The sequence below is a fragment of the Mus pahari genome, chromosome 16 (genome assembly GCF_900095145.1).
Source record: "Mus pahari chromosome 16, PAHARI_EIJ_v1.1, whole genome shotgun sequence".
NCBI lineage: Eukaryota > Metazoa > Chordata > Mammalia > Rodentia > Muridae > Mus > Mus pahari.
This window is the reverse complement of record NC_034605.1, coordinates 38,999,168-39,012,090: the sequence shown is the minus strand read 5'-3', so window position 1 is coordinate 39,012,090 and position 12,923 is coordinate 38,999,168. Positions and strand designations below refer to the sequence as shown.

The 12,923-nt window shown below is 42.1% G+C and overlaps 1 protein-coding gene across 1 annotated transcript; it reads left to right on the top strand.

Moving 5' to 3' along the window:
• The first annotated feature begins 4,572 nt into the window (after positions 1–4,572).
• Rpp40 (ribonuclease P/MRP subunit p40) lies at positions 4,573–12,548 on the top strand. Its single transcript, XM_021215975.2, has 8 exons — positions 4,573–4,706; positions 6,417–6,561; positions 7,216–7,284; positions 8,696–8,791; positions 9,393–9,518; positions 10,598–10,796; positions 10,911–11,045; positions 12,335–12,548. Exons 1-8 carry the CDS (start codon positions 4,584–4,586, stop codon positions 12,531–12,533), a joined length of 1,092 nt encoding a protein of 363 aa, XP_021071634.1. The 5' UTR covers positions 4,573–4,583; the 3' UTR covers positions 12,534–12,548.
• Positions 12,549–12,923: the final 375 nt, after the last annotated feature.

Sequence of the window (12,923 nt, the reverse complement as noted above, 5' to 3'; positions counted from 1 at the left end):
AAGTGCTGGGATTAAAGGCATATGCCACCACCGCCCAGCGATTCTAGATTTTAATCCCCCATCTGAAACATATTTGGCGAAGTTTTCCTCCCATTCTGCAAGCTATACCTTCACTGTGCTGAATATTTCCTTCGCTGTGGAGAAGGTTTGTTTTGTTTTGTTTTTTACTTTATGTAGTCTTACTCAATATATGGGGTCATTCCACGTGCTGTTGGAACCCTTTCCAGAAGTCCTAGGTTGTGTCTACATCTTGAAGCATCTACCTGTGTTTTCTGTAGCTGTTTCAGACTTCCGGGTTTTACATTCAGGTCTGTATTAGTCACTTTTCTGTTGCGATAAAAAAGTTCCAGCAAAGCTCTACCTCCTAAAGTTTCCACAACCTTCTCAAACAGCGCCACCAACTGGGGATCGAGCGCGCAAGCACATGAGCCTATGGGGACATTTCTCTTTCAAACCACACATTCTGCTCCTGGTCCCATAGGCTCATGGTATAAAATGTCTGAGCCCCACCTCAAAAGTCCCCATAGTCTGTACCCTTCTCAACATTGTTCAAAAGTCCCTTGAGCTGGCTTTGCTCCCTGCATGCAGCTACTTCTAGTGTTGCTGATTGATGTTGTTGTTGGTGGTGGTTTTTGGTTTTTTTGGATCACTGCTTGTGCTCTCCCCACATCAGAATGAAGGGATTGCATGACAGATTCCTCCCTACTTCTCCTTTACTCAGACATTCCTCTCATGGTTTATTCTTTCTTCATTCTCATGACTAAGACTGTCATTCTCCCCCCCCCCCCATGTACAGTATTCCTTTACAGTGATACCTTGGTGGTTATCAACTATCTTTGTTTTTACTTGTCTTGAAATGTCTCCACTTCATTAATGATTTTATTTTTTTGTTGGTTTGGTTTGGTTTTTCAAGATAGGATTTCTCTGCATAGCCCTTGTCTGTCCTGAAACTCAATCTATGTAAACTAGGCTGACCTCAAACTCAGAGCTCTGCCTGCCTCTGCTCTCCAGAGACCATCACTACCTGGCTTTCTTCAATGATTAAGTTAATTTGATGAAATTAATTTTTTAAAAAGATTTTATTTATTTATTATATATAAGTACACTGTAGCTGTCTTCACACACATACCAGAAGAGGGCATCAGATCACATTACAGATGGTTGTGAGCCACCATGTGGTTGCTGGGATTTGAACTCAGGACCTCTGGAAGAGCAGTCAGTGCTCTTAACCGCTGAGCCATCTCTCCAGCCCTGAAATTAATTTTTTTGATATGGAGTCTAATGTAGCTCTTACTGATTTCACGTTGCTACACAGCCAAGGATGATTTTGAACCCCTGATCCTCCTGCCCTTACCTTCCAATTGCTGGGATTCGAGGCATTTGCCACCATGCCTGGCTTATGTGGTTCTGGGGGCGGAACCCAAACAAGAAGTTTGCCAACTAAACAATATCATTGGCTTCAGCACTGGTTTTAAAAGACAATTGTGTTGCATATAGCAAGCTTGGCTGGCAGTTATTTATTCTCAGGTCTTGTTATATATTATTCCATGCCCTCTTGGCTTTTAGAGTTGAAGCTGAAAGATATGTTATTCTTCTGAGTTCACCTTTGTAGCTGAGTTAGTGTTTTTGCCCTTAGAGTGTTGAATATTATTTCTTTGCCTTATATTTTTTACGTCCTCATTATGTCATGGAAAGGGTCTAGCCTTGTCTACTTGAGGTTGTAAATGTCTCTTGTGTTTGGATGTGCATTTCTTTCTCTAAATTTTGGGGGTTTTTTCTGCTATAATTTCACTGAATAGATTCTCTATGCCTTTAGTTTTGATCTCAGCTCCTTTCTATCTCATAGATTCTTAACTTTGGTCTCTTGATCATAACCCAGAGTTCTTGAATATTGTGGTCCTGCTCAATATTTTCTTTATTGATTCTGGGGTGTATGGTTTCCTCAACCTCAGCATACCCTTTGTTCTGCTTGGTCGTGTCTATCAGTTACACTTTACACTTTGATTCTTTACTCTTTTCATTTGCACAATTTCTATTTGTGTAATTTTTTTGTCAAAATGTCAGTGTCTTTGAATATTCGTTCTTCAGCCATAGAGTCTAAGAACTCTGAAGTTGCAACCGATGACCCAGTGTGCACAGATGCATCTCTCCAGTGGATGATCAATGCTTAAGAGAGATTGAGAACTACAAGACAAGCTCTCTGCCCACACATGCCGTGCTCTGGTTTCTTTCTTCTTTCCCAACCCTCAGCTAGAACATTAGCACCATGGGAAATATGATTTGGGGAATCTTGGGAGAATGAGAGAACTTGAAGCAGAGAATGAAGGCAAGTGTGGTCAGCAGAGGCTACTGATGAACATGGTGAAGTTAATAAAGACAAGACAGCTCTGGAGGACACATAACACTTGTGCAATACAGGCTCAAGACAAGAGTCTGCAAGTTCAATGATACCCTCTCCCAGCCTATGCCGAGTACCCCGGAAGTGGCTGCTTCCACATCTCATAGCTTTCCTTTCTCCCTTTCTTTCTACCCATCTTCCCTTTTTCCTCTTAGCACACTCTGTTTCCCCTTTGTCGCATTCCTTAAACACATTTTATTCCCCCTCATACATTTTCATACATTTCACACCTCATACAGATGTTTATCTTACATTATTTACATTCTCTATTATTCAGCACTTTTCCTCTTTTACCTTTTAAAATATTGGATGTTTTTATCTTTTATTTCTCTTATATTTATATAATTCATTATTTAAGGTTTTTTTTTATTATTGAGATTTCCCCCTTCTTTTAGTTTTTCCTCCCACTAAACTCTTTCTCTTTTCACGTCTCCATCCATGACACACTTTCCCATCCTGCTTCTTTCTTTCATTTAGGCTTGCTTTCATTTTCTTGCTAATTTTCGCATTTACCCTACATAATCGTTACCTTCCTAGCATATTCTACATGAGTATTGTAAATTCCTGTTTCGTGGTTATTAGTAATATATTGCTGAACCTCAGTAACTTTGGGTGTATTTCTATATCTTCCATTTTGTTACTGTCTCAGCAATGTGTTTTCTCCTTTATGAATAATACTGGGGACCGAGTCTCGGAGAGTAGGGTGCTCAGTAAGAATAACAGCGAAAGACATCTCCAAATCAACAGAGGTCAACACCACACACAGAAACAAAAGCATGAATGAAAACCATGGCAACAGGAGTCCTCCAAAACCGAAATCAATTATCCCGGAGTGGTGGTGCACACCTTAAATCTCAACACTTAGGAGGCAGAGGCAGGTGGATCTCTTTGAGTTTGAGACCAGCCTGGCCTATATATTGAGTCCCAGGCCAGCCAGAATATATGAGACCTTGTCTCAAAACAAAATAACTTAACAACTGGATTCAAAGATACTGAAATAAGTAAAATTCTGGGTGATTTCAGAAGTTTACTAGTAAAAATACTTTAAGACCTCAAAAATGATTCAAACAAAAAGTTTAATTCAATCAAGGACCTGGAAAGTCTGCTGTGCACACATGTGCTTATGCGCGTGCACGCACGCGCATGTGTGTGTGTGTGGGGTGTGTGTGTGTGTGTGTGTGTGTGTGTACGCGCACACAGAGAGTAAAAATAGATGAGAAAAATCAACAATATGGCTTTTAAGAATTAGCTATGGGGGCTGGAAAAATGGATCATTGGTTAAGAGCACTGACTGATCTTCCAGAGGTCCTGAGTTCAATTCCCAGCAACCACATGGTGGCTCACAACCATTCGTAATAGGATCCAATGCCCTCTTCTGGTGTCTGAAGACAGCAACAGTGTGCATGGAAGTACAATTTAGCAAAGAAACTGAGATTTGGGGTAAAATCCCAAAATAGTAATGTTGGAAATGAAAAAAATAAATTAAATAATTAAAAACAAAGCAAAGAAGTCCTGTTGGAAGTAAAAATGCAGAAATGCCATATTATCTTCCTTTGTGATGTCCTATACTTTTTGGGAAGGATCAGTGGGAACTTAGGGCTCTGCGGGTGGGTGAGCATTAGGAATGAGACCATAGTCCATAGTAGAAGTCAGGGAAACAGTGCTGCAAAGCCAATGAATTTCTTTTTCTTTTTCTTTTTTTTTTCTTTTTTGGTTTTCCGAGACAGGGTTTCTCTGTGTAGCCCTGGCTGTCCTGGAACTCACTCTGTACACCAGGCTGGCCTTGAACTCAGAAATCCACCTGCCTCTGCCTCCCAAGTGCTGGGATTAAAGGCCACCACGCCCTGCCCAGACGAATTTCCTGACTGTACTAGGCCTTTCCTCTGTCCTATCTTCCTCCTTTTTATAAGGTGACAGGGTGCAGGCCTTCTCTGAGTCCTGCCCAGGTATATGCACTGTTCCTCCACGGAGAAACTGTGGGATAGAATGGACGAGCCAGGTTCTAGAGAACCTTCACACCCAGTGCCCCCAGGAACTGACAGACAGGGAAAGGGGGGGGGGGGGAGAAAAGAAGGGTTAGGGCGTGGTGGAGGGAGGGGCGTAGTCAGAAAGGAGCGAATGGTGTGGTGAAGGGCGGGCCGAGGGGCGGGCCGGGAGGCGGGGCTCGCCTGGAATCCTGCTTAACATGGCCACGCTGCGCAGGCTGCAAGAAGCACCTCGACACTTACTGGTCTGTGAAAAATCCAACTTCGGCCACGATAAGTCTCGCCATAAGCATCTCGTGGAGACGCACTATCATAATTACAGGGTGAGTCAGGTCCACCCGGCCCTCTTAGGATGGAGAACTTTAAGGTAGAACCACGCTGGGCTTCACCCGGCCAGAGCTCCTCGGCTTGCGAGGGCGGGCGGAGATCGTCCTCAGGCATGCTGGGAACTGTAGTCTCTTCACGTTTCTTAACTGCCTTTCTTGGCGCTGTGTAGGACAACAATTCCCAGCATGCGCCAGACACAGGGCGGTGCTCTGTCCTACGAGGAACAGCAGGGTTTTAGTTTGTGAGTTTGGCGTGGTTACTGCCTTGTTCAGGATTAAATCCCTGGGTAGCTCGGTGTTGGGTCGAGCAGGCAATGGAGGAGTTAGGAATGTAACCTGCACGATCGTAGTGTGACCTGTACAACCTGTAACCGAATTACACCACCCTAAGTTTGGACAGATCTCTGTGGATCAACTTGTGGCTCTTTCCAAAGCATCACGCGGTTTGACAACCGAGGAACTCCAAAAAAAAAAAACTTACCTTAAGATAAGGGTTTAAGCATTTTACACCTTAACTATCGGCCTGATAGGTTTCTCAGATAGATTAGCTGGCGTCCTTGTCCCTCAGGAACAGGCTAGGCGGGTTGTTGGGGCTTTGCGGGACGGACTTTAGATGTTCACTTGGGGATCATTTGAAATCCGCGCGGATTTTGCATCTCTTCGGTTGAAAGTCCATCCCTGCGGTCAGGGATGTATCGCTTATCTCAACTGGTCCAACCTAGGAAATGTAAGCTGCCAGGAGCAATTTTGCTTCTATGTAGCTTCTTACTAATTAAATGTCCCTAAATCCTAGGAGGTGTTCCTTTGATTTCATGACTCCAGAGTAAGCAAGTCAAGGCATGTTGAATTATATATACTCTATTTCCTTGAATATAAAGTGTGAAAGACATAACAGATATTGCTTGTATGCAAAGATAAGATTCAACTAAGACTTCCATTGCAATATTTCTGCTTAGTCTCGTGCTTCACATTGAAATGCAGAAATGAAAAACTTGAGTAGTCAGATATCTGTTTACCTGAGATTAATAGATTAAAAGAATTGTTGCCTAGCAGGTTGATGGTGATGCACACCTTTAAACCCAAACAGAGGTGGGTGAATCTCTGAGTTCAAGGCTAACCTGATAAATGGAGCAGGTTCCAGGACAGCCAGGGCTACATGGAGAAACCCTGTCTCAGGGGTAGGTGGTGGTGGCAGTGTGTGTGTGTGTGTGTGTGTGTGTGTGTGTGTGTGTGTGTGTGTGTTTACTCAGGGCTTTACTGTGTGAACAGACACCCCAAGAGTGTCCAAGGCAACTCTTATAAGGACAACATTTAATTGGTGCTGACTTACAGGTTCAGAGATTCAGTCCATTATCATCAAGGTGGGAGCATGGCAGCATCCAGGTAGGCATGGTGCAGGAGGAGCTGAGAGTTCTACGTCTTCATCTGAAGGGCACTAGAAGAATACTCATTTCCAGGGAGCTAGGATGAGGTCTCAAAGCCCACACCCACAGTGACATACTTCCTCCAACAAAGCCATACCTCCTAATAGCAGCACTCCCTGGACCAAGCATCTTCAAACCATCACATTGCCCATGTTTGTATGTCCCTTCTATGTCCCAGTAAAACCTGTGAAGGAATAACTAGCACCTTTGACATTCCATTTCTATAAACATGGAGTCAATCTTCATAAAGTATAACTTTGTTTGTTCTTCTACATTCTAATAGGTTTCATTTCTTATTCCTGAATGTGGGCTGCTATCCAAAGAGCTAAAAGGCCTGGTCATGGACATTGGACCCTATTACTCTGTGAAGAACTTACCTCTTCATGAACTAATTACACACGAATTCATCAACACCTTTGTAAAGAAAGGTAAGAAGAAGCACTTACTGTCTCGTGTGAACGAGACAAGATGAAGAGCTATCGGAAGATCTCAGCAAATATTGGGGTCCTTCCCTTGTCTTTAAAAGGGCCCATGGAAGTTAAATCATGTGATCAGCTGCGTGTATCACTTCTCCACCCGGCAGTATTGTCGTTTTCTTTCCTGTGTCCTCTTTAGGTGACAGCCAAATATCTTACCAAATTTAATTAGCCCTTGTAATAACTCTGTGAAGTAGGTTGAATCCCTACAGATGAAGATTAAGTAGCTTTTGAATACTAACTTGCTCAAGTAGTTTCTGAATATTAACTTAGAACTTTGCATCAGTGTTTTGTCCTCTTGCCTATTTACTGTGCACCTTTCCGCTAGAGTCCCCAAGATTACAGGTTCTGTTCTGAGCCCATTCTCAACCTGTTGATAGGAAACTTGCACAAAAAGACCCTGAATGTGGCCTGAGTCGTGGGGTGGTCTAGCTGGAGCCTTGCATGGATATGTTCCAGCGTATCTCTGGGGTGTGTTGGGTTTATTGAATGAGTTAGAGCTGACTGCTATCTACCTGGAAGGTTTGTTGTCATGTGAAAATCACTTATAAACAAATGTTGTGCTACTTTAATTACTTAATTACTTTTCTTGACTTTTTCTTACAGGTTCATTCTCTGCATTAACATACCATACAAGTATCGATGAGGATAATACTGTTGCTCTCCTACCAAATGGTGACAGCATTCATTTTTTTTCTCCTTTCTTTATTAGAAAAGAAATAGCACTGCTTTAAAAAAAAAAAATTAAGGAGGGTAGAGAGATGGCTTAGCAGTTAAGAGCACTGGGTGCTCTTCCAGAGGACCAAAGTCCAGTCCCACTTGGTAGCTTACAACTATCTGTAACTCCAGTTCCAGTGAGTCCAGTGCCCTGTTCTGACCTCCATAGGCACCAGGCACATCCATGTGCACAGACATAACATGAGGATAAAACACCCATATACATAAAAATAATAAAATAATAATTCTTTAAAAGTCAAGTCATACAGCTCTAAACAGTAAAATGAAGCCTGTCTTTGCGCTCCTTCTTAGATGGAACCATTTGATGTTTATCCTTCAAGAATTTATAAGCATACATTTTTTTGTTGTTTTTGTTTTTGAGACAAGGTATCTCTATGTAACCTTGGCTGTCCTAGAACTCACTCTGTAGACCAGGCTGGCCTTAAACTAAAAGAGTCACCTGCCTCTGCCTCATGAGTGCTTGGATTAAAGGCGTGTATCACCAGCACCAGTAAGCATAGAATGTTTAACATTGGTTATATGACATTGATTCTCAGTAGTCTTATTTCCCTAGGTATATATCATAGACATGTTCCTGCTTCAGCGCATATGGTTGTGACTTAGAACTTTTTGTTTTGTTTTGAGATAGGATCTTGCCACTTAGACCAGGGTGGCCTCAGATTTTCATTTCCCCTGCCTTAGCTGTCCAAGTGCAAGGGTTACACACATGAACCAGCACATCTCCACCTGGCTTTAACATAGAGCTTTTAAATGTTTTGATGATATTTGAAGTAGGGGCTGGAGAGATGGCTCAGCAGCTAAGAGTGATTCCTGTCATTGCTAAGGATCCAGATTCCGTTCCCAGCACCTACATGGCAGCTCACAACTCAAGTTCTAGGCGATCCGACATCCTCTTCTGACATTCACAGGCTTCTTGGTGTACTTACAAGCAGGCATACAAATACATATTAAATTAAACTAAATTAAAATTTAAAGATGGAATTTGAAGTAATATACAGACCACAGTTTATTTCTTCCTTTATATAAATTTAATTGTTTCTAGTTTTGCTATTATGTTATCTACATATGTATATATGGTAGATAATACCACAATCCTGGTGGCTCACACCTGCAATCCTGGTATTTGGAAGGCTAAAGCAGGATAATTGCCACCAGTTTGAGCCCAGCCTCAACTACAGAGCAAAGTTCAAGACTAGTTGGGTACATTGCTAGATAATATCAGTGTGCTATAGACAAGTTCTTCATGTATTCTTATCCTGACATTTCACTGCTCAGATGTCTAGCTTTCTTAGAGAACAACAGCCATATTTTAACATCTCTACTAGAGGAACTATTGTTTGATTTGTAGGGAAATTAATTTTATCACTGGATAAAGATACTTATGAAGAAACTGGACTTCAAGGTCATCCATCTCGGTATTCTGGCAGAAAAAGTATGAAGTTTGGTAAGTATTACGTGTGTTCCATTGGTGCCTAGCAAGTCAGTTTTCTTGTAATAAAATGTGAATGCCTTACCTCTGAGCTCTAATCGGAAAAAAATATGGTTCTTGACTTTGAAATCCTGACTCAAGGAGCTATTGGTTACACTTCCTGGGGGATTAGGTTAGTTGGTGCTGTTAAATTGTTCCTCTTTGGCTGTACACCACATTTAATAAGGGCTGTAGAACTGGACTACCCCTTGTATGCAGTGAAGAGGAACAACTTGATGTGCTTCGTACAGTTTCTTCGTGATTACTAGTGGAAATTCACAAGTGAAGAGTAGGTTTTGAGGAAACTCTCTGGTGTGGACATCAATAACTAAGGCTAGCACAGACACAGGTAGATTGATCTTTGATCTAGGAAGGGCTTAAAGTATTTAAACCAACTATAGTTAGCAGCTCTCAACACTAGAAACAGTCCACTGAGGGATATGTTTTTGATGAAGTTGAAAGATGAAGAACACAACAATCTGTACTACTTACAAACTTACTAAAACTTTAGATGTTTCTCTACAGGGTAAGCTCTGTATAATTTGAATGAAACACGTATTCCTCTTTCTCCTTTAAGTCATTTCCATTGACCTAATGGATTTATCCCTTAACCTGGATTCTAAGAAGTATAGAAGAGTATTTTGGTCCTTCAAAGAAAAGAAGCCTTTGCAGTTTGATTTTCTTTTGGCTTGGCATCATACAGGTATGAAGTGTAACTTTTTAATGATTCAATGATTCTTGGGAATCTGTTAGGCGTAACAGAGCATCGAGTGGTGATATACTGCCGTGGTAGGGGATATTGCTTACGTAGGTGTGTGGGCATCGTGACAGAGCTGCTCTGGCTTCCTAGATGTCCTCAGCGCCTCAGCTCGGGGTAAGTTTTAAAGCAATGTGCCCCAATTTTCTTGGGTTTTCCTGCAGATCTAGAAAGCTTCACAGTGGTTTCAGAGTAGCTAACATGTAATCTCTCTCCTTCCCCTCTGCTTACATTAAAAAGCCTTTGCTAGAATATTTTTAAATCGGCATCAATTATAATTATATGTGTGTGATCTTTATCATTATTACAGGATAGAAACCCAGGAAGACTTTTAAATGTCAGATAGCATTCGTTATGACTTTTAATTGATTATAATACTAAATTTAGTGCCAGCTTTAATGTTTCATCAAGTATATTAATTTGCTTACAACTGCCACATGTATTGCTCCTTTTAGAAGTATCTCTTTGGCCCATTACAAGATTGTAATGAATCAGACCAGTGGGAATTACAGTGGTGTGGTATGTCCTTTGGAGGAGGGGGGGAACAAAGTACATTTTGGAACGCGACATCTATCTGCTCCTCGTGGGAAGTTCCTCAACACTCTCAGCCCAGGAGAGCGTCTCTCTGTCCAAATGTTAGAATGCTCCATGCCTCTCCTCCTTCTGCGTACAGCAGATATACAAGACAGGAAGATGTTTTCTGATGTTTCTACAACTTCCCCAAGGACTGTTCATGCAGTGGGTTTTGTTTTTTTAAGATTTATTTATTTTATGTAGGTGAGTACACTGTCACTGTCTTCAGACACACCAGTAGAGGACATCAGATCTCACTACAGATGGTTGTGAGCCACCATGTGGTTGCTGGGAACTGAACTCAGGACCTCTGGAAGAGCAGCCCAGTACTCTAACCACTGAGCCGTCTCTCCAGCCCTTTTGTAGCGTCTTATTGCTAGCCTACTAATTACTACCAGAGAAACTAAGGGTGCTCCTGAGATTTGACTCGGTCTTGTTTGATGTTTTTTAAGGTACAGAAGAATCAACAATGATGTCATACTTTTCCAAATACCAAATTCAGGAGCATCAGCCCAAAGTGGCATTGAGCACAGTAAGGGAGCTGCAGTGTCCAGTGCTTCGGAGCAGCAGGCTTGCAGGAGAGCCGGAGGAGGCCTGCAGTGCCCTGGAGTTCTTTGACTGGCTTGGTGCTGTCTTCTGCAGTGCGGACCTGTGGGTATATGAACTCTGCAGTTCATCGCTTGTGTTTAGTATGAGTTTGATACTTTGGATATGGTTATGTAGTGGTTGTAAATACTTTTTTTTCCTGTTCCTTTTTTATGGCAGAAATAACGAGCCTTATGATTTCGTATCAACCTACTGCTGTCCCCAGCCAAGCACTGTGATAGCCCAAGCTTTTCTGTGCACAATCACAGGTTTCATATTGCCAGAGAAGATACATGTCCTTCTGGAACAGCTGTGGTGAGAACTCTTCTTGGCTGCGTCTCTCACTTACTGGTGCTACATCGGGGCATTAGGGACTTCTGTTAGTGTGGTACAAAGTAGGGTCCCTCACATTTATTCCTTTTTCCGGTTGCTTGGCTCAAAGTAACAGCAAAACAATGAACAACAACAACAATAGTTTTTAAGATTTATTTTATTTATGTCCATGAGTGTGTGAGTGCCACTGGAGGTCCCAAGAGGGCTTCAGACTCCCTGGAATTGGAGTTAATCAGCACCTGTGAGTCTACCCACGTGGGTGCAAACTTGGAAGCAAACTTGGGTCCTCTGGAAGTAAGTGCATTTAACTACTGGGTCATCCCTTGGGACCTGACATAATTATTCTTGCTGATAGAGAAGATGCCATTTGAAAGTCCTTAACCCTTGTGGCAAGAAAGAGCAGAGCCTCAGTGGTCTCCTTGAACCAAGCTGCTCATTTTCCTGGGTCTGTTCTGAGCCGTTTTTATGCAAAAGTTTAACACTCCTTGAAAACACTTCAATATTCTGTGGAGCAAATTATGATCTACATTAAGTTTAAGACTTCTACAGTCTTTTTTGTTTGTTTGGTTGGTTTTTGTTTTTTATTTTGTTGTTTTCGAGACAGGGTTTCTCTGTGTAGCCCTGACTGTCCTGGAACAACAACTCCTCCTCCTCCTCCTCCTCCTCCTCCTCCTCCTCTTTCTCCTCCTCTTCTTCTTCTTCCTCCTCCTCCTCCTCCTTCTTCTTCTACATTTTTTTTTTAATATTTTCTTTCCATGCTGGAATTCAAGCTCAAGGCCTTAATCATGGTAGGCAAGTGTTAAGCAATAAGTCCCTGACCCAGCAAGAATATTACTCTTCATGGGAGAGAGCCCAACAAGAGAGCTCAGTGGATAAAGATACTTGTAGCCAAAACTGACAACCTAACTTTGATTCCCAGGATTCGCAGAGGACCTGCAAGTTTTCTTCTGAACCCCACACAGGCACACATATTTAAAACCCAACAAACAAAACCCCACCTTAATAGAAGGGAAGCAATTATGTTGTTTGGTCAGGGAGAAAGTTGTTCTCTTGGTCTTAAGTGACTTTCTAGGCAGTGAGTAAGTGCGACTGCAGTTGTCTTCTGAATAATATGTTAGTGAATCTTTATGGAACTCATAATGTAGCACCAAGTATTTAATTCACATAGCCTAGTTTTTATAAATTAAAATAGAGTCTCAGCTTTATTAGAACAGTAGATACAATGTGGATGTTCTTGACCTTTGTTTATAAGAATTTTCTTTCTTTTTCAGTCACTACTTTGATGAACCAAAGTTGGCTCCATGGGTCACCTTGACAGTTCAAGGCTTTGCAGACAGCCCTGTTGCATGGAGAGAGAAGGAACATGGCTTCCATAAAGGAGGCGAGCACTTGTACAATTTTGTGGTTTTCAATAATCAGGACTATTGGCTTCAGATGGCTGTTGGGGCAAATGATGACTGCCCACCATAAAAAATGCAGAGTTTAGAGTCACACCTCGCTTGTTTGTTGTCATGTTTCCTCATCATAAAGGGTTATATGTCACCCAGACCTACTACAGTGATTAGCTTCCCAGCTCAGCTCTGGCTTGCTTCCTCCTCTGCTGTGGCCCCTGTGCACTCGCTGCTCATCCTACGATCAGCTCTGAGCTGGTTTTTCAGTTGAATGCAGAGTGTTGCTTGCTACAGAGTAGGGTAAACTGGAATGATAGGGAACAGCAGGATTGGAACACTTGGTGAGTTTTCTAGGTGCTAATCACGGGTGAACTGTTCTAGTTTGGTTTTCTGTTGGCCCAAAGCAACGTCTGTGAGGAAAGGACACACTACAGTTCATCATCAGTGAGAGTTGAGGTAGCAACCTAGA

Coding starts and splice junctions, on each gene's coding strand:
- Rpp40 (XM_021215975.2), top strand. CDS start 4,584: ATGGCCACGCTGCGCAGGCTGCAAGAAGCACCTCGACACTTACTGGTC. Junction 9,519..10,597: donor TTTGGCTTGGCATCATACAG/GTATGAAGTGTA, acceptor ATGTTTTTTAAG/GTACAGAAGAATCAACAATG. Junction 10,797..10,910: donor GTCTTCTGCAGTGCGGACCT/GTGGGTATATGA, acceptor TTTTTATGGCAG/AAATAACGAGCCTTATGATT.